The sequence below is a fragment of the Oncorhynchus mykiss genome, chromosome 7, assembly GCF_057628025.1.
Source record: "Oncorhynchus mykiss isolate SJ-2025 chromosome 7, ASM5762802v1, whole genome shotgun sequence".
Taxonomy (NCBI): Eukaryota; Metazoa; Chordata; class Actinopteri; order Salmoniformes; family Salmonidae; genus Oncorhynchus; species Oncorhynchus mykiss.
Window position 1 is genome coordinate 7586037 of NC_143028.1, and position 26339 is coordinate 7612375.

Sequence of the window (26339 nt, forward strand, 5' to 3'; positions counted from 1 at the left end):
TTCTGCTGCCAAGACACCACACTGTGACTGACTATTCTCCTCATGAGCAAATCAGGGGAAAAATAAAAAACTAATCAGAAAATATAAACCTTTCAAGGTTTAGACTTCGACGTTAAAATTTATAACAGTCAAGTGGGAAAAAATAAGTCAAGCAGAAAAATCACGTGACAAATGAATTTAATCCAATAAAATGTCACCAGTAGAGATACTATATGTTGAACAATTATGTTGAAATAAAAGCTCTTAAAACAGACATTTAAAAAAGGGTTCAAGACAAAAACATCTTAGGGTCTAAAATCAACAACAAGTCTGTTTTAGCCAAATCCATCTCATTATGGCAAATCCAGGAATGTTACATGTACAAGAAGTCCATTTCGCGGGCGGCAGGTAGCATACTGGTTAGCGCGTTGGACTCGTAACCGAAAGGTTGCAAGATCGAATCCCTGAGCTGACAAGGTAAAATAAAATCTGTCGTTCTGCCCCTGAACAAGGCAGTTAACCCACTGTTCCTAGGCCGTCATTGAAAATAAGAATTTGTTCTTAACTGACTTGCCTAGTTAAATAAAGGTAAAATAAATGTTTAAAAAAAATCCCAACAGTCATTGGGTTGTAGTACAGAGGGTTAGTAAAACTACAATTGCCAGCATACCTGGAGTTTGTGGACAGACAAATATGGACAGTAAGTATACGGCAGTCTAGGAATGGTACGGTCCACTAAAGGCATGTTGGCCCTAGGTTGTGTCCCAAATGGCACCCTATTTCCAATATAAGAAGCTCTACTTTATTGGGCTCTGGTCAAAAGCATTTCACTATAAAGAGAAAAGGGTGCAATTTGGGACCCAGCCTGGCAGTCTGATAGAGGCAGGGTGAGTTGCTCTCAGGACTTCCATGTGTAGGAGTAGTTGTTCAAATGGAGCTGTCTGAGGGGAGACTTCCCCAAGGTAGAGGGCTCCTGGAGCTGCTGGATGGTGCTGGAATGAAGACCACATCCATCCAGCTCTACAGCCTGCTCAGCCTGGGAGAGGGAGAGAGGCAGGGAGGAAGAGAAGGATATATACAAACAAGTACAAAGGATTTTTTATTATGATTTAACTTTGAATTGCGGAGATCAAAAGATGAGGCTTTATACCAGTCCGTTACAGTGGTGTCGTGACTTGGATAACAGTTGAGCTGTGTGTGTGTGTGTGACTGACCTGTTCCCTGGTGGTGGTGGTGTGTGTTGAGGACAGCGGTGGGTTCGTGTGTGTGTGTGACTGACCTGTTCCATGGTGGTGGTATGCGTGTTAAGGACAGCGGTGGGTTTGTGTGTGTGTGTGTGTGACTGACCTGTTCCCTGGTGGTGGTGTGTGTGTTGAGGACAGCGGTGGGTTTGTGTGTGTGTGACTGACCTGTTCCCTGGTGGTGGTGGTGTGTGTTGAGGACAGCGGTGGGTTTGTGTGTGTGTGTGTGTGTGACTGACCTGTTCCCTGGTGGTGGTATGCGTGTTAAGGACAGCGGTGGGTTTGTGTGTGTGTGTGTGTGTGACTGACCTGTTCCCTGGTGGTGGTGTGTGTGTTGAGGACAGCGGTGGGTTTGTGTGTGTGTGACTGACCTGTTCCCTGGTGGTGGTATGCGTGTTAAGGACAGCGGTGGGTTTGTGTGTGTGTGACTGACCTGTTCCCTGGTGGTGGTGTGCGTGTTGAGGACAGCGGTGGGTTCGTGTGTGTAGAGTGCGGTGCTGAAGCCTCCTCTCTGAGCAGGCCGAAGCAGGCGGGTCAGGGCGTGGAGAGAATGAGGCATTATGGGTCCCGTCACCTCTAGACTGCACACGTCCTGGTACCCAGCACGCACCTGGGTCTTCACGTTCACACTACGCGCCTGACAATTACACACAAGGCAACAAGCTTATAATTTCTGTTACACACAGCAATGTTTTTTTCTGAAACTTTCCATTTCTAGTTTTTGTTATTTCCATTCATAAATTGAAAATTTAAATGTGGGAGGTAAGGCTCCTTAGACGGTTCCAGTCTGCAGCAGTGTGTCTCACCTTGAGTGAGTGTAGCGTAGCTCCTCTAAAGGCTGTAGGGGCCAGTAGGGTGGGGGGCAGGCCTGCCTGTGATCCAGCCCCTGCCACCAGGCTCTTACAGTTGATGAGGAAGTTGATGAGAGTGAAGGTGTGCGTTCCTGACACACAGACTACAGACTCTGGTTTGTGGTCTAAACACACCGAGTTGCGCTCTTTGTGCAGTTTGATGGAGATGTTGTCTGGTTTCTTAATCTTATCCTGCACTCCCATCTCCGTCAGCCAGGAAAACCCACCATCGTCATCATCATCGTCTTCCTTGTCACTGGCTTCAGACTGTGTCTCCTCCTCCTCTCCATCTGTCTCCTGGTTGTGTGCGGTTGATCCCTGCTCCTTGCTCTTCCTCCTCTCTTCCAGCAGGGGGAGTGTGAACTCAATACCTACAACCACAGGTATTTGACAGAAAATGTTTTACTATCAAGATTAGAATATCCATATATAAATGTTTAATAACAAACTTCTACATTATATTGTTGAGTGACTTCCTGTATTTATACCAATGCTAAATGTTTATTCTATTAGATTTACTGTTTACTTCTTACTGTTGTCACATTATCGAGAGGGAACCTGCAGGTCAGCGTTTCGTTGGACTGTAAACACCATGTGTGTATCCTGTGCATATGACATAATAAACTTGAAGGACATACTGTATCTTGTAGCTCACCATCAGCCTTAATGGCCTCCCTGAGCCCCCTGGTGGTTGGGGTGAGTAGTGCAGTGATGTTGCTGTTCCCCGCCAGTCCCGAGGCTCTGAAAAGAGCAGTGAACTGGTAGGAACACACATAGAAATATGGACATAGTCTGGCCTTCAATAGACTGTACAGGGAGGACAGACTCACTGACCTGTGTGAGAGAGAGAGAAAAATAGAAGAGGGGGGAGGGAGAGAGAGAGGGTAGAGAGGAGTTGAATTTAAGGTAATTTAAAGCTTTTGAAATAATACAGACAACACACTCCCTTCTGATGCCCACTCACCATTCACTCATGAGGTTCTGTTGAAGTGCCATGTCCTGGGCCCAGGGGACGTTCTTGCCAGTGAAGCTTCTCTCTGCTCCTATCCGGGGGAACAGAGAGAGCCAGGACAGGGACGGGTGCTGCCAGAACTGCAGACACTGCTGGAACCCACATCGTAGCTCAGCAGATGTCCGAGGGTCCTGGAGGAACACAGAGAAGTGAGTATCAGAGTGTGAGAGACAGACTGAGGACAATATATTTGTGTTGCTAGTAAAGCTCCTCAGGTACCAGTACTCCTTTGCCTTGGGGTTGCCACTGGTGTGTCTGTGTGTAACATGTATAACAGTACCTGTATACTCTGTGGTATAGTGGTGTACTGTCCTCTACAGTGCTGGGTAAGACCCTGGGCCTCCTCTGTAGCTCTGGGCTGTACAGCCCAGGAGAAGGGGAGCAGGGAGGTGAAAAGGAGACGCGTCTTCAGGCTCCAGTCTGCAGGGTACTCCACACACGCAGGGGGTGCTATGGAGGTTACTGCACCAGCCTGGGGACTCTGACACACACAAGATAAAATGTTGACTCACAAAATACCAAAACAACCCCTAACGTTAGTCTGTAGCCATGAATAGTTGAATGGGATGGAATAAAAGCCTGCACACCAGCTACTCCACATCCTGTCTATAATGTATTATTGATTGTAACAGGCTTTTGGTAGCTCTCCAAGAATGGAGTTGGAGACATGTCCATAAGGAGTAAGAGAATAGAAAAATGAATAGAACTCACCTTCAGTATGGGTGTTCTCTCCTCCTGGAACAAATCCTCATCTTCAAACAGTGAGTCGTCTTCAGACAGAGAAGTTGGTTTCTGTTGTTAGAGAGAAATGAGCGAAAGATCAGAACAAAAACAGCGGTGTGAAATCACCATGAGGTGCGATGCTTTGACAGATAAAGCAATTTGACAACTGTACAGTAGCTGGCTAACATTGCATTAACTAACTAACGTTACCTCTGTCATATGTCAGTTGGCTAGATACTGTAGTTTGCTGGAAAATAATACAAGTCTGCTAGCGTTAGGTACAGTAGCAAGCTAGATTGTTTATCACGTTATTATTGTATTAACGTGTGCCACTATCATACCTTGCCGGGCACGTCTTTGCTTAGTTTTTCTGCCTGGAGAAGTCTTTCACTAAATGGCAGTGTTCTTGTTGGTGACTTCTCTCCCTCCACTCCTGCAGAGCCGCCCGGTTTCACAGAATCCGACAAGTCGTCATCGTCAGTGTAAATAAAGACTTTCTTCTTCGCTGGGCTGCTGAAAGTGTTCTCGATGCTAGCAAATGGGTTTCTCCGCTTCACTCCCCCTCCAGAGCGACCCTGGCCGAACAGGGGTCCTGGGGAGAATGGTCGAACAGCGGATATAGAGGCACCCTCACACGGGCTGGCAATCGCGCCTCGGCCGCCAGAACTGACACCCTCGCTCCTTGCTCTCTTCCTCCGCATTCGCAGGATTTCAGCTGGTCTTTTGAAACTAGGTGAGTAACCAGCTTGTTGTGACATTTTGTAAGGATAATGTAAAAACAAGTTTGGTCCGAAAACAACAAGAAGAAACCCGTTTAAAATTGTTGTGTGCGGCCGATACGCCTCTGTGTTGTTGTTCCTTGAATTTACTTCAACACAAAACAAATTTAGCGCGCGACGTGAGTGTAACGTCAGAGTCCCGCCAAAATGTCAGGGGAGGAGTTTCAAGTTACGCCGGGGCGCTTCGAGTCAAACAACAATTCAGATGCTTTGGCGCCATCTTCTGGTTAGAATTATAACTGCAAGACCAATTTTGCCATCGCATAAAGCCACTGATTCTCTAAATCTGCCGGGAAAACAAATCAATATAATTTATGTTTCTTCAGACATTAAAGTTATATCCTATATCCTGTTATGCTTCATTAATTATTACAAAATATATATCCATAAGATATAATGTGTATGTCATTTTCAATACATGTTTTCATTTCTTGATTTTATCATCTGCATTATGTCCGAGCAACAATCAGCGGTCCCCTCGACCCCTCTCTCCCTCTTGTCAAAGTGATTAATAGTATGTATGTTAATTCTTGTTAGCGATCATTTCTCAGCGTTTATCATTACTGTTGGTGATCAATCACGTTCATAGCTGAACCGAACTCAATGAAACTGTCCGTCAGTCATTCTAACGGTTTTCAGGGATGAGCAAATTTGTGAATCGATTATTTGGGCTGTGATTTGGGTGGAAAGACAGTACTTTTGTCGTCTCAAAAGTATCCCAAGGTTAGTAGGAGTAATTGATTGTTGTGGGCCTTGAACTTCAACACACAGACATCAACATATGTTTGTGTCTGTGTTCGGTCCTGCCATGACTAACAGCAAAGCTAACACGTTCCAGGTTATTCCTTGTGATTGAGTATGTCACGCTCATAGGCTACAAATATCAACGGGGATAAACTAGTTTAATGCGTTTCCCACGTTCCCGATGGCGGTGGGTGTTCCCCTCAACGGTTCCTCTGGCTTGTAGGCTACGCCTATTGGAAAAATGACCCTATGTCAACATGGACTATAATAAGGCGGGTGTAAGGGTTTAGTGCACCTGTAATTGTATACAGGTATTTTTCACTGAGCTGGACATGTGCGAGCATTGTCAAACAAACCAGGGGTGTAATCATTAGTCTAAACAGTTTCAAAACGTTTAGCAAATTTATTTCCGTTGCTTCCGTTTAATAAACGGGTTGCCACAGAATCGGCTGATTGAATACACCCCTGGTGAAACTTCAAACAAAGCAACGGAAAGTATGCGTCCCTGATGATAAAGTTGGGACTATAATTTAATCACCGATCTACACTTCCTCAAAGGAAGATCAACGTGACATGGTAGCCATACGTAGATCAAGTTTGGCCTGTTTCTCATAAGACCACCACAAAGTCTGTGGGCCTCATTAGGAGACGCTATTCACAACGCTTTGTCATTGAATGTTGATTCATGATAATGTTCCCCTAACCAAGTTACGAGGAATAGACCTATTTGTCTGTGGATTCTTTGTTACATGTGAAAGTAGATGATTCCGTTGGTTTATAGGTAGGTTGCAACACATGAGTTATGGGTTTTAATCCGTTTGAAACCTGCTTGGAACACATAATAAATACCTAGATGAACTCCTTGGTTTTGGATAAAGAATATCATAGGCTATACTATAGACTGACAGTGAATAGTGGTGTATTATATTATCATAGACTGTGTTTCTGTGTCTCTTCCACCCCACTGCCCTCTTCTCCTGGAGACTGTGTGGTTTTATGGGCCTTGGCCTGAGTCCTGGAGAAGGATTACAACACAGACCTAACAGCCACGCTCTGTGTACCCACTGTCTGGACAGGTTCGCCTTTATTCAGCTATCTGTGTGTCAGTTTGTGTGTGTGTCTGTGGGTTATTTAGCCCTGAGAGAGAGAGAGAGAGAGAGAGAGAGAGAGAGAGAGAGAGAGCGAGAGAGAGAGAGAGAGAGAGAAGGTGGCCATGTCTGTGTATTTACAGTATATTTCAGAAGTCTTTGTGGATGTCTGTCTATGCGCCCATATCAGTGTGTATTTTAGTGAAGGTTGCGCTTGTCTTTCTGGAAACGTAGAGTGGCAGAGAGGGCAGGCCAGGGCTTGTCTGGTTGCCTGTGTAAATTCTTCCTGGGTCAGGAATAGCATAAGGCTGTGTGTGTGTGCTTAGGAGGGGGGAGAATGTTGGCACAGATTCCAGTGCCAACAAGTCCCTTTCCCTTCAGCCCAATACGAGAGAGGGAAAGGGAGAGATTGAGACAGATTGTGGGAGAGAGAGATTTAGAGAAAATACAAAAAGACTGGTTTTATTTTCTTTACAACAATATTTATATTCATAAAGTAAAACAAAATGTGAGAAAAGGCATATTTGATGTTGCTGTGACATACCTGTGTGGGAGGCAATGATGTCATCAAACATGGACAATGTCGTCATTTACATTTAAAGACTATTTACAACTATGAGGTGAACCATGTGGCAATGTAGGCCTTATCTGTTCCTTCACACACACACACACACACACACACACACACACACACACACACACACACACACACACACACACACACACACACACACACACACACACACACACACACACACACACACACACACACACACACACACACACACACACACCGTACAACCAAAAAGGTATTGTAAGAGAATAAATTAAGGAATCATAAAGCAAACGACCTGTTACAGTTTGGTGTGACAGTACAATGTCCATAAGCACTGAACTTGGTACAGCATTCCCTGTAAATTCCTACCCTTAACCATTGTGAATCGACTAACAGTGCTGATTGTAGATCAGTGCAGACAATATCACGGCCATAAACCAATACAAACATGACAGAACAGACACAGATCTTGGCTGACCATAATTTACATTAACAGCACTCTCTCCATTTTGAGCGAGGGGAGAGGGGAATAAGGGAGGAGAGGGGGAGGAGGTACAAGGGAAGGTGGGATAGGAGGGGAGTGCCTGTGGCACATAAAAATCACCCATTGTATTTTTGGCCACGAGTAATTCATAATACCAACAACAATCATAACCATGGCAAACAATCCTTTTATAAAACAAAGCTGAATTATTTTCAGTTCAGTGCTGCTGCATGCTCCTCGGTGTAAAATGGCACCCTGTTTCTGTTCCTTCCTCAATTTGTTCCTTGATCATTCTAATGATCCAATAGGAACGCTCCGTGAAAGCCCCTTCTCCAGTCCAATTAGCCAGCAAGTCCGTTAATCATTTGTCAACCCCGCTGCCGTGCTCAGTATGGCCGCCATACGGCCTCGGGTACCATATTGGTAGGGGAGCTACTGTGACTTCCCTCCGCTTCCACCCCGACCCCTTCGCTCTGATTTGGCAGAGACGGGTGCAGGAGGGAGGAGCCTGTGGATGCGTTGGTGCAGGGAGGGAATATCCTCGGAGGAGACCGCTCCCCGCCTCCCCCCGCCATCATGGAGAATTGGTAGGACCCAGCGGCCGTGCTATAATACAGGTGGTAGGGAGAGGAACCGGCCTGGAACGGTCCACCTTGGCCCTGGGGGGCGTTTGTGGGGTAGGGCGGGGGGAGGTAGGTGTGGTAACGCCCAGCAGGGGTGGTTGCCATGGTCAGTCCGATGGCGCCGTTGGATACAGGGGTAGGGGTGTATGTGAAGGCCCCAGTAGGGTAGTGCATGCGCGGGTCAGGGTAGCGGCTGTCAGGGAGCGAGGTCAGGGAGGAGAACGGGCGATCCAGGGACATACGGGGGTCGCTGAAGGCTGTGAGGTCAGGGCCTGTAGGGGGAGAGGTCAGGGGTTAGAGGTTAGAGTGGAAGCAGGAAGTGAATGAGAGATACTGATGACGGTAAGAGAACACTACAGGCAGTCGGCAGTGGGTGAATGAGTGTTTGTGTGTTACCAGAGAGGCGGCTGGACAGGTCACTGAGGGAGGAGCGGCTGGGTGAGATGGGCGTGGTTGAGTGGACGGTGGGCGTGGTTATCTGACCCAGGTAGGGGTAGGACTGCTCATAGGACCACGACGGAGATGTCTGCATCTGCCTAGAGTCTGAGAGATTAGAATAGAACAGATACTTTATTCATTCATTTCATTAGAATGGAAATATATCTTCTGCCTATCCCACCACCCACAGACACACACGTTGAGAGAGGGTTACACACACACACACACACACACACACACACACACACACACACACACACACACACACACACACACACACACACGCCGGAGGTTGTTTCACTCCAGCATCTGCTGAACAGGTAGAAACTGAAACATTACAGATGTATATACTGGGTGTGATTGAAGAGAGATGTGAGTGAAGTAGTTTTATGTGAGTGTGTAAAACTCTCAACACCTTCACTCACTACAGCTTTACTCACTACACTTTCACTCACTACACCTTCACTCACTACACCTTCACTCACTACACCTTCACTCATTACACCTTTACCCACTACATCACTCACTACACCTTCACTCACTACACCTTCACTCACTACACCATCACTCATTACACCTTTAACCACTACATCACTCACTACACCTTTACTCATTACACCGTTACTCATTACACCTTTACCCACTACATCACTCACTACACCTTTACTCATTACACCTTTACTCATTACACCTTTACTCATTACACCTTCACTCATTACACCTTTACTCATTACACCTTTACTCATTACACCTTCACTCATTACACCTTTACTCACTACACCTTTACTCTCTACACCTTTACTCATTACACCTTCACTCATTACACCTTTACTCATTACACCTTCACTCATTACACCTTTACTCATTACACCTTTACTCATTACACCTTCACTCACTACACCTTTACTCTCTACACCTTTACTCATTACACCTTCACTCATTACACCTTTACTCACTACACCTTTACTCACTACACCTTTACTCACTACACCTTTACTCACTACACCTTTACTCACTACACCTTTACTCACTACACCTTTACTCATTACACCTTTACTCACTACACCTTTACTCACTACACCTTTACTCATTACACCTTTACTCACTACACCTTTACTCACTACACCTTTACTCACTACACCTTTACTCATTACACCTTTACTCACTACACCTTTACTCACTACATCACTCACTACACCTTCACGCACTACACCTTCACTCATGACACCACTCACTACACCATCATTTACTAAATAGTAAAAGATCCAGGACATGATGATGGACAGAAAGATAAAGAGAGAGATGGAGTGAGTGGGAAGAGTGGAGGAGAGAGGAAGGGAGAGGAAGAGGGAATAAAGCAGAGAAAGATGGAGAGCGAGATGGTCAGATGGAGACAGAGAGGAGAGGAAGTGATTAGCCTAGTGAGGGGGCGTAGGAAGGGTGGGGGGGGGGGTTGTGTGTGTGTGTGTACTCTTAGGCAGCCGGTTCTTTTCCCTGTGGTCCAATAAATGCCAGTGATCGCCCTCAGACTTGCAGACAAGAGTGTGTACGTGTATGTGTGTGTGTGTGTGTGTGTGTCCCACATACTCTGCAGACAGAGAGGGGAAGCAAATTGCACACAGCAGCCAAGACGTCAATGGCCTTTTTAAGTGCAGCCAGCTCCCCCAAGAACAAAACACTGAGGCCTAGGCCCAGTGCCAAGACCCCCTCCTTTCTTGGCTCCCCTCCCCAGGCTTCGGAGCTCTGATCTGGGGCAGGAGTCACACATGGCTGGGTGGGTGGCTGGAGGCGGGTCTGTGTATCCGGGGCTGCTGCTGCTGCGGTTCATTCATTTTTACTGCATTCCCACACACATGTAGACATATGCATAGTCACTCGCCTACACGCATACGGTAAGCTTTACACACACACACACGCACGCACGCAAGCACGCACGCACACACAGAGACTGAAAAATGTATCATGATTTTACTCTCTCTCTTGCTCTCTATCCCCATCTCTTGTTCTAACATAACAGGTATCTGCCAACAGACTCATCATTTGGACAAATCCCGATTTTGCAGGTGCTTACATCTTTCCAATGTCATTTCGGAATGGGAGGGGACATTTGGCTGATAGGCCCGAAGGTGACTGAGAGTTTACGTCTTGGGGGCGGAGACTTCTCTAGTCTCGTTAGTTCATTTTCTAACACGTATCCCCCCCAGAACTTAATTAGAGCATCTGACGCAAGTGTTTTATTTCTGGGTGTCCAAGATTACATTTGGACAGATGGGACGAATGGAATCGGTCAGGTGGCCTCAGCTGGCACACACTGGATGGAGAGAACACACTCCTACACACATACCCACCCACCCACTCACTGACACACACAAAGCCCATAGCCTCAGGACAGACCCCACACTGACTGCATGCCAACCCACTCTGGTTGGCACGCCACATACTGACAACCAGACTGGACACACACACACACACACACACACACACACACACACACACACACACACACACACACACACACACACACACACACACACACACACACACACACACACACACACACACAGAGCTGCCTCTGACACACACATACACCCAGCCCATGGCCCCAGCTGCCTCAGATTTTCACAGATATGAAAAGAGAAGTAGGAGGGAAAGAGAGAGAGAAAGAGGGAGGGACGGAAAGAGAGAGAGAAAGAGGGAGGGACGGAAAGAGAGAGAGAAAGAGGGAGGGACGGAAAGAGAGAGAGAAAGAGAGAGGGAGGGAAAGAGAGAGGTCTTGAATGACTTAATAACGGTTTCCGCTGGCAGTGCTCCTGTTGCTATTTTTGTGGCCTCAGGATCAGAGAGACACACACAGGAAGGACTGGGGCCTGCCCCTCTCTTTCTGACTCCTCTCCTTCTATCCATCCATCCTTATCCCCGTTTCTCTCTCGCGTCTCATGTATCTTTTGGGGTATTTCAATTCTCTCTTTGTCTTTCCATCTCTCTTTACCTCCCTCCTCTTTCTCCATCTCTCCATACACCCATCTCTGATTACATCTCCATCTCTCCATCTCATATCATTTGTTGACATCACTTTTGGAGACATAGCTAATTCCTGTCAATGTCAATATTTTGCTGGTCTCTTACGTGTAATGTGAAACACTCCCTTATATACTGTAGTGTATTGCACAGGAGGCTGGTTGCACCTTAATTGGGGAGAACGGGCTTGTGGTAATGGCTGGAGTGGAATGGTATCAAATACACCAAACACATGGTTTCCATGGTTTCCATGTGGTTGATGTCATTCCATTCGCTCCGTTCCAGCCATTATTATGAGCCGTCCTCCCCTCAGCAGCCTCCACTGGAGTATTGCGTGTTTAGATTTTAAATGAGGGTTTTTTCACACACTTCTACTTCCTGTCAGCTGACTCTCACTTCCTCCTCTCCTCCCTGGCCTGCTTCCTCACGACAACTGTCTACATATACTGGCCAACACACACACACACACACACACACACACACACACACACACACACACACACACACACACACACACACACACACAGAGAGAGACACACACAACACTTCTGGAGAAGAGGAACAGAAACTGCGGGCGTGTGTGTCAGAGGCTCTAGTGCCACACGTTAACCGCAATAGGATTGGCTAAAACCACACAAAAAAATGAAGTACTGGTCTTTCCAAACCCAGAGTTAAAGAAAACACGGCTTAGATAAATATACACAGAAAAATGTGTGAAAAACAAATTGATTGGGCCTCTTTCTCTCCTGCTCTCTTACACATTGTTTGAGTGTTGTTTGCTACGTATGTGGAGGCATAATGCCAGTGATTTCACTGTGTGATGACAGTTAGCATGTAGCCTATGCACCGTGGGTGTATGTGGTACCGTGAGAGAAGACTCACCTGGTATCTGTGTGTGGTGTGTGGGGTTGCTGAACTGGGCCGGGTTCAGGGCGGGCCGGGGATTGGGAGTGGGGGCGTGGTGGTGATGATGGTGAGGGGGCGTGACCCTCATGGAGCTCCGCCTTAGCTGCTCCAGCTCACTGAGACGCTCGGAGAAGGCCAATGCTCCCGTCTTCACATCCTCCAGCTTCTGTCTGTGGCCTACAAACACGCAGGCAGAAACGCATACACTCTCCATCAATCATTCATTCAATCAATCAATCAATCAATCTCTCAATCTGTCTGTCTGCCTGTCTGTCTGTTTGTTGACATGTTTTTCTTTCTTCTTTTTCTTTAGTTTGAGGTGTCAGTTCTAATTACAATATGAGATTTTTCCCTATTTGGTTTCATGTTGAGTGATATGGGGGGCCAGACTGAAAGGACATAATGATGAAGGGAGTCCTCAACAGACCACAACAAAACAGCATGAGATAGAGAGAGAGAGGGGAAGAGAGAGAGAGAGGAAGAGAGAGAGAGAGAGAGGGGAAGAGAGAGAGAGAGAGAGAGGGGAAGAGAGAGAGAGAGAGAGAGAGAGAGAGGGGAAGAGAGGAAGAGAGAGAGAGAGAGAGAGAGAGGGGGGGAAGAGAGAGAGAGAGGGGAAGAGGGAGAGAGAGAGAGGGGAAGAGAGAGAGAGAGAGGAAGAGAGAGATAGAGAGAGGGGAAGAGAGAGAGAGAGAGAGAGAGGTGGGAAGAGAGAGAGAGAGAGGGGAAGAGGGAGAGAGAGAGAGGGGAAGAGAGAGAGGGGAAGAGAGAGAGAGAGGAAGAGAGAGAGAGAGAGAGAGGGGAAGAGAGAGAGAGAGAGATGGGAAGAGAGAGAGAGGGGAAGAGGGAGAGAGAGAGGGGGAAGAGAGAGAGGGGAAGAGAGAGAGAGAGAGGAAGAGAGAGAGAGAGAGGGGAAGAGAGAGAGAGAGAGATGGGACGAGAGAGAGGGGAAGAGAGAGAGAGAGAGAGATGGGAAGAGAGAGAGAGAGGGGAAGAGGGAGAGAGAGGGGGGGAAGAGAGAGAGGGGAAGAGAGAGAGAGAGAGGAAGAGAAAGAGAGAGAGAGGGGAAGAGAGAGAGAGAGAGAGAGATGGGAAGAGAGAGAGAGAGGGGAAGAGGGAGAGAGAGAGAGGGGAAGAGAGAGAGGGGAAGAGAGAGAGAGGGGAAGAGAGGGGAAGAGAGAGAGAGAGGGGGGAAGAGAGAGAGAGAGAGAAAGGGGAAGAGAGAGCGAGAGAGAGGGGAAGAGAGAGAGGGGAAGAGAGAGCGAGAGAGAGGGGAAGAGAGAGAGAGAGAGAGGGGAAGAGAGGGGAAGAGAGAGAGAGAGAGAGAGAGAGAGGGGAAGAGAGAGAGAGAGGAAGAGAGAGAGGGGGGAAGAGAGAGAGAGAGAGAGAGAGAGGGGGGAAGAGAGAGAGAGAGAGAGGGGAAGAGAGAGAGAGAGGGGAAGAGAGAGAGAGAGAGAGATGGGAAGCGAGAGAGAGAGAGAGAGAGAGAGAGAGAGAGAGGGGGGAAGAGAGAGAGAGAGGGGAAGAGAGAGAGAGAGAGCGAGGGGAGGAGAGAGAGAGAGAGGAAGAGAGAGAGAGAGAGAGAGAGAGAGAGGGGAAGAGAGAGAGAGAGAGGGAGAGAGGGGAAGAGAGAGAGAGAGAGAGAGAGAGAGAGAGAGAGAGAGAGAGAGAGAGAGAGAGAGAGAGGGCAAGAGAGAGAGAGAGAGGGGAAGAGAGAGAGAGAGAGAGAGAGGGGAAGAGAGAGTGAGAGAGAGGGGAAGAGAGAGAGAGGGGAAGAGAGAGAGGGGAAGAGAGAGAGAGAGGGGAAGAGAGAGAGAGAGCGGAAGAGAGAGAGAGAGAGACAAAAGAGGGGGAGAGAGCGAAAGAGACCAAAAGAGAGAGAGACAAAAGAGGGGAGAGAGATTGACAGAGGAAGAAAACAGAGACAGAAAGTATCCAGTCAGCTAGCCAGCCTCAGCTGTGAAAAACCATCACTCGTCTTCACATTCCCACCCACACACACACACACACACATACACACACACACACACACACGACTGGCGCACTGGGAGGAAGTGGTGCTGTAACTGGAGCCTGTGTCTTAGCCCTTTGAAGCGCGGGCCAGAACCTAGAGCCAGCCAGACCTTCCACACGCACGCACGCGCACACACACACACACACACATTGAGCCAGCCAGCCAGACCCTGGATCGTTGCACGGCGCCCAACACCAGATTCCCGACCAGAATAACGGACCATCATGGAATAGTCCCGTTAACAACCACGAGACAGAGGTGTGATGAGTCTTCCAATCAGCACCGTCTCAGAACTACAACCCAGAACTAATGCAACTACAAATCCCATACCACTCTAATGGTAATTATGGTCATGATGGTCAGCATGATCATGATAATGTAATAACAACTTGGATAATAATGATGAGGATAACTATGCTTAGGATGCATTGTCTTCCATTGTCTTAGTGCAATCCTACGCCCACGCTCATCCTTCAACCGACGGAGTCATGTGACGTTGATGTTGATAAGTGCGATGATGAGGATGAAGGTGGTACTCACGGCGTGGTTCTCTGGGCCCGTCTACGGTGATCTTGATAGCTCTCTGGTAGGTGGCCACCTGGGGAGGGTTGGTGAACACCGTGATGGTCAGAGTAAAACTCTTCCCTGGAGGAGGACAGGAAGAGAGGGTGGAGAGGAGGGGAAGAGAGAGTGAAAATATGTTTTTATGTGATTGATCATCTACACAGAAAACCTTGTGTCTCACAACAACCGCTTGCATGGGCCTCTATTTCCCCTGCCTACCCCTCCCTCTTCTCCCATGTTGGTCTGCACCTCCCTGAAGCATGCACTCCCTCTCTCTCTCTCTCTTTCTCTCCATCTACCTCCCTCCCTCTATCCCAATATACCTCAGGTCTGGATAAGACATTAAGATCAGCCTGACACAGAAATAACCCAGAGAGACATCAGAGAGACAGACAGACCCTACGGCTCCACACCTATTTACTGCTCATAAACACACACAGACAAACAGAGTGTGTGTGTACATGTGTGTGTTTATTATACGTTTAAATGAGTGTGTGTGTTTTTGTGTGCGTGTGTGTTTATTATCGTTTGTGTGTGTGTGTGTGTGTGTGTGTGTGGGAGCAGACTTGGCTGGTGTAGCCGCCGTGTGACTAATCCAGTCAGAGGGTCTGGTGATGAGAGGACAAGGCTGACAGTAAACACTGTGACTGTGTTTCTGTATAGATCTATGAATCTGTGTGTGTGTGTTTGTCTGTCTGCATGTGTGTGTATATCTGTGTATCTCCGTGTGAGTGTAAGTATAGAGATTCCTAGGTGAATGGAGGAGACAATCACATCTGTGTGTGTTTTTCTCCCTCAGGCTCTGTACCTCAATGCATGGTGATGAGTGACGGGCATATGCTGAGAGAATGCGCACACACACACACACACACACACACTTGTCACCCACCATGGAGGTATGGGCGCCCAGGGGAGGCGGTCAGAGGCAGTGCCAAGGCTGGAATAGAGTTACCACACACAGACCAGCCTACGCCAGCTAAAGCCCTGGCTACTGTTACTCACACACACTCATACACACACAGTCTTGTACAGCTAACCTTGTGGGGACACACAGTTCAGTCCCATTCAAAATCCCATAACCCTAAATAAACCTAGCTCCAAACCCTAAACGTAATTCTAACCCTAAACCTTGTGGGGACGAACAAAATGTCCCCAGTTGGTCAAATGTTTGATTGTTTATTATTCCGTGCACACACACACACACACACACACACACACACACACACACACACACACACACACACACACACACACACACACACACACACACACACACACACACACACACACACACACACACACACACACACACACACACACACACACTGGTACTCAGCTATACTGTGGAAGTACTCAGCATTACTGTCCAGACCACACACAAGCAGGCAGCCAGGACTATTCTCAGAGTCAAGAGAAGCTATGAGATCACATCCCTATCCCACGTTTTCTATTCAAGTGTGTTTTACTGCCCAAAGAGAGGCAAATCTACTACTACAGTAATATTCACCATAATGGGAAAACTGTCCATTATTCATCATGTAGTACTTACTATTTTTCTAAAGTAAGTTATTGTAGGATAATTGAATTGCAAAATATGATGATATTTCACAATCACATTTCCGCTTAAAAGATTGCTCATTGTCTTACATCAGACATAGACACACAAAAAAATCCTCTTCTCTTTTCTCCATATGTATGCAGATATCACACACACACACACACACACACACACACACACACACACACACACACACACACACACACACACACACGCACACACACACACACACACACACACACACACACACACAGAAGTATTAGTGTCTGTGAGGGAGACGGGAAGAAGACAACACAGCTAGGAAACGTCCCCTGACAACGCTGTGTGTGTGTACACTGTACTGTGCATGTGTTAGGATGTGAACAAGTGTGTGTGCACATCCAAACAACTTTGTTTGCAAGAGAGAGAAAACGAGAGAAAGAGAGCGAAAGACAGAGATAAATATGTCTGAGATTGTTTGTGCCGTTTGGCCGCCCAGTAACTCACTGCTCCTATATCCAGAAAGAGAGGAGAGTGGGAGGAGACAGAAAGACAGAGGAAGGACAGCTGTGGTCTTTGTTGCTGGTGTGCTATCTGCAAGAAAGAATCTGAGAGGATTGGTAAGTGATAAGAGGGGAGAGGTAGAGCGATCGAGAGAGATAGGATGAGAGAACAGCTGTGGTCTTTGTTGCTGGTGTGTCATCAGTCTGTCTGTCTGATCGGACACCATCAGTGCACATCTAAAAGCTGTGTCTGTGCCTGTGTGTGTGTGTGTGTGTGTGTGTCTAAGTGCCAAGGCTTTTACCCAGTTTACATTTCTCTGGGGCTTACTGTACAGAGATGACTGTTTACTCCGGAACTCTCCATCTGTAATCGCCCCTATCAATGGGATGATTTCTTTCTTTCTGTGCGTGTGTGTGCGTGTGTGGGGGGGGGGTGTTCAGGTCTAGGCTTGTTGAGTACAGCAGTGTGTTTACCACAGTGGGTCCTATCAGCATTAGCCAATCACTTGTCTTATCTTCCTTCTGAATAAGCCTCTGTCATGGTGTGTGTGTGTTTCCCAGAAGAAAAGAGGAGAAGGAGGAGTGTGTGTGTGTGTTTAGAATAGTTTATGTCATAGTCAGAAGTGTGTGTGTGTGTGTGTGTGTGTGTGTGTGTGTGTGTGTGTGTGTGTGTGTGTGTGTGTGTTTGTGTGTGTGTGTGTGTGTGTGTGAGAGAGAGAAATCCCTTACATAACTCTAAACCACACCGCTGTAACCACACTAACACTGGGCCACAGCCTACTGAGCTGCAGCCAGACCAACTCTCTGACCACAACCCAACCAAACACTCACCTAGTTTCATCAATGTTCACCACAAGTTCAGACAAGCTCACACATACAGTCATACTCTAATTAACCCTGAGCTGCATTCTAGGTCCTGTGGGTGTGTGTGTGTGTTTTAAGTCAGACTAGATGGCTGTTTGCCTAGCAGGACAATGGGACAATTGAGAGGTGTGTGCGTGTGCGTGTGTGTGTGTGTGTGTACAGTAACAGTAGCTTATGTACAGAGAGGCCTGTGTTTTAAATAGATAAGGCAGGACATTTGCCTGCACTTGATTTGGAGTAACTGCGGTTCACCGTCCGTTAGGGACAGAGAGAGAGAGAGTTATATCAGTGTATCTATATATATGTGTGTGTGTGTGTGTGTGTGTGTGTGTACCTCGTCCGCTGCGGCCTACGAAGCGCAGGTCGTTGAAGCGAGCCACCTGGTTCTTGAGGGCGGCCGTGGCGTTGCGGAGCTCTGCTGAGTAGTTCTCATCGTTCCCAGCCATCACCGTGACCAAGGTACCGTCAGGGATATCACCAAGGGCAACCACCTACGGCAATAGGAGGAGAGACAGAGACAGAGACACAGTCAGATAGATGGAAACTTTATGGCTTGTCTTGCACATTACAAAAAAAAGACAATACATAAACATAATTACACACGTAATTTACATTGAACTCTTTACACAAAACATCAATTATCAGGTAGATACAGGGGTGCAACCTATACTGGGGACGGGGGGACATGTTTTATCACTGGATTGAGATACAAAACGGGACAACAGTGTGTTTTAGGACACCTCCGAGCGGTCGGGTAGGCTGTTTGGAGAGTTTCTTCGACTGGATAATTAAAAAAAATAAAAAAATAATAACCATTATGCCCCCCCCACTTCTAAAACCAAGTTGCGCCCCCAGGTAGATATATGTATTTGGTAAAAGAGGAGCATCTTTAGTTATATTGCAACACTCTATTCAGAGTGTATTCAACTATGTTTATACTTTTATAAATAATATCGAAAAATGATTAATTCTACTACTTCATAATGAATTAATTATTCATTCTGAATCTATTTAGTCTACTAAATGGGAGGGCAGTCTGGGTGGTTTTGTGCTCCAGAAAGCCGCCCAGACTACAGACTGAATAGCTCCACACCCAAAGCAAATAGACCCAGGGAGAGTCATTTTCATATTAACTGTAATCATGGCCACCAATCAGCGTGCAAATGTACAGAGGAGATACCGGGCATGGGTTCTACGGCTCTGCTCTGTTTTTCAACTGAGAAACTACATCTTTAGTCCACACACACACACACACACACACACACACACACACAACCCCCCTTCACCCACACACACACACAACCCCCCTTCACCCACACCCGCGGCAGAGATGTAAAATACGGGTGTTTGGCAGTCCCAGTATAGTTTACATTCTCGAGGACTGTTGGGGAGCTACGGAAGTCAGACATGAGAGAGAGGTTTGGTGGAGCGTAAAAACGGCCCTGCAGAACAAACAATAATGAGGAAACGATTATAGAGCTCTTCAAGCAGACGGTCAACAACATCCAGACACAAACACACACTTAATGGCAACAACATCCGCATATGACTTTGTTTATAATGTACATAATGTATACAACTCCCTCAATCTGATTTCACAGTGTTTTTCTATGGCTTTTTTCACAAAGGCTTTTGTCCTAAAGTGCTTAAAAGTACTTTACTTGGATGATATAATTCCCATTATGGATGCCTAGAACGACATCAGCCTAATGAAACAACTGGAAGACATTGACGTGCATCATTCCAATTCTGAGAACTGCATTACAAAGTGAAAAACTGTAAAGGAAGTAGGCTATGGCTATAATAATATTTTTCTCCAATTAAAAGTTTATTCTGTGACCAGGGGCGTCATGCACCCCAATAATCTGAGGGGGCACAAAATATGTGAGGGGTGGGGGGGGGTCCGTCTGTAAATTGGAGAATTTAGCATTTTTCAAACACCTGAAACAGATTTTTCCGGCAATCTAGAGCCATAATCATTACGCTTAATTCTATGTCACAAAAAAAATTTGTGGATATGTAACCATACATCTTGAGCGGTCTATATCCTCCTGAAACTAAATATGCTTCTCTGAATCTCTGCTCAAATCTGAGTAAAATATTGAAAGGAATGTGAGTCTAATTCAGTACATTTAGTAATTGCTTGCTTTTCTAAGTCTATCAACCTTGCCAGCTGGCATGCCAACTAAGATAGTTAGACAAGCTAGCTACTCTAACTTGATTGATAGCCTGAAATGGCTTATTGGTAGCTAGTTATGAGGTTGGGAGATTGGGTACTGCTCATGGCCAGTTATCAAGCACCATCTCACACACACGGCAAGTGGCGCCAAGTCTGGAACCAAAAGGCTCATTAACAGCTTCTACCCTCAAGACTGCTGAACAGTTCATCAAATAGCCTCCCGGACGATTTGCATTGACCACCTTATTTTATTCAACAACAAAAAGTTGGCAGAAGCTCGATGTACACTCATTGGACAATAACCACACACTCATACATACTACACTGACACTTCAACACATACACACCCAAAACACACACACATGTATATTGACGCAACCCACAAACACACACACACACACGCACATTCCTTCACACTTCACACACACTGCTGCTACTCTCTGTTTATTATCAATTCATAGTCACTTTACCCCATCACCTACATGTACAAAATACCTGAATTACCTGGACTACCCTGTACCCCTGCACAATGACTCGGTACCGGTACCCTTTGTATATAGCCTCGTTGTTGTTATTTTATTTGTGTTACTATTTTTCCATTCGTTTATTTAGCAAATTTTTCTTAATTACTTTTTTAAAACTCTGCATTGTTGGTTAGGGGCTTGTAAGTAAGCATTTCAAGGTAAGGTTGTAATACCTGTTGTATTCAGTGCATATGACAATATATATATTTTATTTGACACACACATACATAGACATTTATGAGAAATGTTGCCATCAGACTAAATTTGGGCGGGAAAACGTTCCTCTACAGCCTCCAGAAATGATTCAAAATAAAACAACGAATATAGCACTACACACACACTCCCTCACTCACCTTGAATGCGATGGGCAGCGTCTTGTTGCACCTCCAGTGTGTGGGTAGGACAGAACAGATGAAGTTGGGGCTGTCTGTCCTCACCAGTTCTCCAGGGTGTTCTGACAGCACCTCCACCATGCCTCGGTCTGCAATACGCAGCTTTCCCACCAGGGCGGCGCTACTGCTCTCCTGGGCACCCAGGGGCAGACCCTCACTCATCTTACCTGACAACAGGGTGGTGGAAGGGGGGGAGAAGCGCCGACCAGGTGCTGGGTCTGGAGAAAGATGGAGATGTAGATAAATAAGTGAGTGAGGACACAGACAGACACAACGCAGGCGTACACGCGCACACACGCGCACACACACACACACTTGAGTCAACAGTATGTCAAGGCATATAACTTCTTAGTAAGTAAATAAAAACTAATTTAGGCTATTCACATTTTGAACTGTGCACATCATCAGTATTTTCTATTCTGTTTCTCAATGTGCATGTAGTTTCAAGTTGGCCTTCAGAGCACAGAATTATACAAGTTCTCAGAATAGAGCGCAGTGAAATTACAACAGCGGAACCCAACCCTGGAGAGCCGGAGACACGTGAAACCAAACCGTTAAAAAACAGCCAGCGATGCTGTGTCTGACAGGGCCCGGCGCGCGCTGTCGGTCGGTCTGTCTGTCTGCCACTCAGCCAAGCCAACCACAATCGATGCCACATGTTGGCGGTTTGGAACGACTTGGGGTTTAAAAACCGCTGCTGCCTCTCGCTCTTTCAACAGAACTTGGAGTAGTGTAACACAGAACTGGACTGAACTCCAACTCCGTGTTGCTCTCATCTAACCATCCAATACTAACAGCAAACCACGCGCTGTGGATGGAAGGATTTATTTATAAACCGTTGATGAGAGGGGAAGTAATGTGCTTTGCATGTGTTTTAATGTGGTTTCCACTAGTTAGCACAGTCACAAAGTTGAAATTGGCTGTAGGCCTATCGTAAAACTTAATGAAAACTCAAATTATCTTTTTGGTCTTAATTTAGCGTTAGGAATAAGTTATCAGTGTGGTTAAGTTCAGGGTTAAATTTAGCTTCAAAATACATTTTTAAGAAGGAAGAATTATATAAATAGGCGGGGTTTATGACTTTGTGGCTGTGATATCTAGTGACAACTGATTAATGTAGCCTAACCTCAAGTGTGTGCGTGCGCGTGTGTGTGTGTTGACATGTGTGCTTACATTTATACCCGCGCGCATTCATACAGCCAAGAAACACACCGAAACCAGAATTTGAAGAGGAAATAAACGTAATAATTGGCAGGGCGCCAACGGGTTTTTTCTCTCACAGCGATTAGGCTACAGGCTACATTTGGAACCTAGCATGCACAAAGCACTAAACCACAGTTCAGAGGGAAGTTGAAATCTTGGTTGATAATAATACACAGGTTCTGCCACAGTATGGTGTTGATAAGTTAGACAGGACAAGATGGGTATAGATACCAACACATATTCAACCGTGCGTAAAATTTGAAAATAAGTTAATGTACCGTATTTGGCGTCCCAAAGGAAGACCATTTGTACACCGCAGTGGGATCCAGTTAAACGGACTCTGTGGAATATATAGCTCTATGTTTCTTCTGATATTTGCCTCAAAAAGTAAAGCCGTTGTCGTTAGATGAACTCTCCCAAGGCACGTGGATCAACAGTGGAAATCAGACGACAGTCTGAAGGTACCTGCGTGGGCACGAATAAAACTGGGTCTATGCGTTGTAGTGGAGTAAAAGACCTTCGGTTAACAAATTACACACATCCCGCTAAATCTTGGTGTGTGAAGTCCTCATTCCATGATCCGTGTTATGGACACATAAACTGAAGAGGCATCCACCGACCAGATACTAAATAAAACCCGACCGTCATTCAAGGACGTCTCAGGGCGCATTCAAATGAGCAAGCGAGCAGCGAATAAGAAAGTCCAGTTGGGTTCTTTTTTCTGTTCTTTTCCTCTTCTGTTGTTCTTCAATAACTTGTGAGTTACTCGCCACAAAAGGTCAACTTTGATGGATGTTCTATGGCTCCCCAATTCGCAATAGGGATATTCTCGTCTCAATGCGTGCCAGCATGGGAGACGGAAAAAACTTTTATACTTCAATTTCGCTTTTATAAATAGTGTCTGGAATGTCAACGAGGAATAGGCTAGGATGTGTCACTGCAAACAGCCTTATATTTCGACAAACCCTTGTTGAATGCTCCGGTTGTGTATAGAGTTGAGTTTCTGCGTATGAATGAACGTCCCGACAGTGGGAGGCAGGGTTTTACTGGCAGTCAGTCGGCAGTGCTGGAATGCGTGCCTCCAGGGTTGGATTTGCATAGAGACAGATCTCAGCCAATGGAATCGAGCAACTACGGAGAGTCCGGGAGGGTTTAACCAATCAGAGCTGCGTCCGTCCAGGGATAAAGAACTGTGGGTTCTAAGGAAGGCACGGGCCAGTCAATGGAATTCCACTTTGGGGCTGCGGTGCACGATGCCCGAATAGAGACGGACACAGCGGTTGCGCTCTAGTATTGTGGTTTTAACATAAAAGTCAACAGCGTGCATTTGGATGTTGGATACCAATACAAAAACAAAAAAATACAATAAAATATATTGAAAGGTGGATTAAAATGATTGTTCACAAAAAAACTGCCCAAATCACAATTAGGCCTATGCGTTTGGACACCAAACACACATATTTAGTTGGAAATACACTTTAGCCTACCTAATGCCTGATATTTCCCGGATGATTTCTCGTGACGGTGTCGAAACATAGTCTGCATACACCATAACAAAATAAGATGAGTAAATATCCATGCAATACGTTAGCCAATAAGACATGGCCTATGTGCCTATAACGGGAAAAGTAAAGAGAGAAGCTCAAATGACTCATCTGTCGATGAGGGGGACATTTATACAAAGACAGCCATTCTGCTGAATTCCAGGGCGCGTGTACTGTTCCAGTGGACATATTGGTCATGCGCTGATTTATTCGGGGAATATGATATCAGCAATAGCCACCACGTCACCGCTCTAACCATATAACCCAGGCTGCATCACATCTGCGAATAGATTATATGGAGGCCACAGTGACGCATTTTGCGGACGATGTTCCATTTCATATAGGCCTATACCCCCTCTATAGCACTGTGGCTAGTGTCCAACGTGATGTGGGTTTAGAGGTTGACGTTATAGTAGGTTCCACAATCCATGCACAACACAGACATACTGAATAAAAACATTGATCAATGGATGTATTTCATGATAGTGTGACAGAGCGTAAATGCGCGTGCTTAAAATTCAGCTTTCACGGTTTCCGAATGTAGGCTCTCATCCTCAACAACAAGACTTCAAATAAACAGTTATCTACAAGTAAGCATGAAAGTTACCTTTTGTTTTCCACCGCTGTGCAACAACGTTGCCACATAAAGATGGCGGCGTAAAGTAGCGTAGTTAAGTAAAAATACTTTAAAGTACTACTTACGTATCCTAGTTTTGGGGGTATGTTTACTTTACTGTTTATATTTTTGACAACTTTTACTTTTACTCCACTACATTCCTAAAGAAAATATGTACTTTTTACTCCCATATGTATTCCCTGACCCCCAAAAGTACAGCAGGAATTTACGTATTTCTTTAACTTTTACTCAAATAGGCCTATGACAATTGAGTACTTAAGTACATTGAAACCCAAATACTTTTAGACTTTTCCTGGGTGACGTTCACTTTTACTTGAGTCATTTTCTTTAAGGTATCTTGACTTTTACTGAAGTATGACCATAGAACACTTTTTAAAGCACCTCCCAGGCCTTGTGGTGTCAGTGCGCAGTGTGGGCGTCGTGCTGCACCAAATATCAACAATAGGTGGCGGCATACGATCTAAATCACCTCCTGGCAAATGGAAAGCTGTAACACACTCGCAGGCCTCACTGTAGAGAATTATTTTACATTGCGTGACGATGTAAATAAAAACAGACGATCTTATATATGTGAATATTTTTGCATGGTGTAAATATGTTCCACTATGGAAATGATTTAACCCCACATTGTAGGCTACTTTCAAATTTAGATCAAAGCAGAAACAAAATTATTCTGAAATCCAAAATGATGATTTTGCTCTCTCATTATCTCCTATGTTTAGCTCATTTCGATTGACCAGTTGAATATTCATCGCCACAGGCTATGTGTCTTTGCCATGATGACTATGAAGAGTCTAGTCCACCTGTACACGCAGAGCTCAGCAGAAAGTATTCGTCTGATGAGTTTTTCAGTTTGATTTGACAAAGAGAGGTCAGTCTGACAGCCTTGTCGGGGAGTTTTAGAGAACTGTCAGTTTCTCTCCTCTCTCCCTGTGTTTTAAGAACGTATAGCCACAGGGGTGATGATAAAAAATGTAACGGCTTACGCATCCGCCTGGCCGGACCGACTACAGTGTCCGTGATAGAAAGTGACTGGCCTTTTTGCTCTACATACAGGCAACACGGTGCAAAGAATCCGAACTTGATTTTCCTGTCCTAACATCTTTTTGATGTTGGATTGATTCATTTAGGCCGTAACGAAATAATGGATAATGGTGCGTATTTTTTGCAATGGACACATTATCAAGGCACATTTTTTATTTATTTATTAGAATAACGGATAAAAAATATTTATGTGGATTCCCTCTGATTAATCAATGTTCCATTACTTAGGAAGTGTTGACATAGGCCTACAGAATAACTTTAATTCAGTTAGGCTTATTTCCCATGCTCTTGGGCGCATGGGGCTGCGAGCAGAATGTTGAGTGATTATTCATGTTTAAATGTACCAACTTCACTGACACATCCAAACAGCTTACTGGAAATGTGATTCAATGGTGCCGGATAAAAGAAGCAGAAGCTAAATCGCCTAAAAAAAGGCCAGCCACTTGTGACATGGCTGAATAATTATTACAATAAAACCACATAATGCTCTAAAGTCAATCATGTCCCCTTGAATAAAGCATTATAATTCAGTCAATCAAATAAGTCCGTTATAACCACATCCAATGACTCACGTAGCCTAGTTATATCTCTGTGCAGGTGTGTGTCGTGACGGCAAGGCCCGGGCCAGCCGCTGTTTCAGCATTTGACTGGAAACGCATTTTGTGACAATTGTTTGTGTTGAAATATACTCATCTTTACATTTAAAAAAAAGTTTAACTAGGCAAGTCAGTTAAGAACAAATTATTGTTTACAATTCTTATTTACTGCTTTGTTCAGGGGCAGAACGACAGATTTTTACCTTGTCAGCTCGGGGATTCGATCCGGCAACCCTTCGGTTACTGACCTAACGCTCTAACCACTAGGTTACCTGCCGCCCCCGATAATGTCATATTTT

The 26339-nt window shown here is 45.6% G+C and overlaps 2 protein-coding genes across 7 annotated transcripts in view; both read right to left on the bottom strand.

Annotated features, from left to right (window-relative positions):
• Positions 1–163: 163 nt before the first annotated feature.
• On the bottom strand, positions 164–4751 carry donson (DNA replication fork stabilization factor DONSON). 2 transcript variants are annotated; one of them, XM_036982616.2, is made up of 8 exons: positions 4148–4751; positions 3795–3875; positions 3364–3564; positions 3036–3214; positions 2727–2905; positions 2027–2442; positions 1654–1857; positions 164–1015 (listed from the first exon to the last, which is right to left on the bottom strand). In XM_036982616.2, exons 1-8 carry the CDS (start codon positions 4562–4564, stop codon positions 878–880), a joined length of 1815 nt encoding a protein of 604 aa, XP_036838511.2. In that variant the 5' UTR covers positions 4565–4751; the 3' UTR covers positions 164–877. The 2 variants fall into 2 exon arrangements, with proteins under 2 accessions (XP_036838511.2, XP_090096240.1); XM_090240114.1 differs by having other exon boundaries at positions 1327–1857; positions 4148–4724.
• Positions 4752–6852: 2101 nt separating this feature from the next.
• The window catches only part of LOC110527326 (runt-related transcription factor 1), a 44654-nt gene continuing 25167 nt past the window's right edge, over positions 6853–26339 (bottom strand). The window contains exons 1-7 of one of the 5 annotated variants that reach the window (XM_036982621.2): positions 22498–23492; positions 20978–21234; positions 18256–18412; positions 14994–15098; positions 12419–12619; positions 8477–8623; positions 6853–8352 (exon numbers count right to left, since the gene is read on the bottom strand). In XM_036982621.2, coding sequence (XP_036838516.1) covers positions 7844–8352; positions 8477–8623; positions 12419–12619; positions 14994–15098; positions 18256–18412; positions 20978–21234; positions 22498–22525 — 1404 coding nt within the window. In that variant the 5' untranslated portion in view covers positions 22526–23492 and the 3' untranslated portion in view covers positions 6853–7843. Of the gene's footprint in view, positions 8353–8476; positions 8624–12418; positions 12620–14993; positions 15099–18255; positions 18413–20977; positions 21235–21568; positions 21803–22497; positions 23493–26339 lie in introns of those variants that run through there. The other 4 variants (XM_090240122.1, XM_036982620.2, XM_021608524.3 and 1 more) reach the window with 4 other exon arrangements.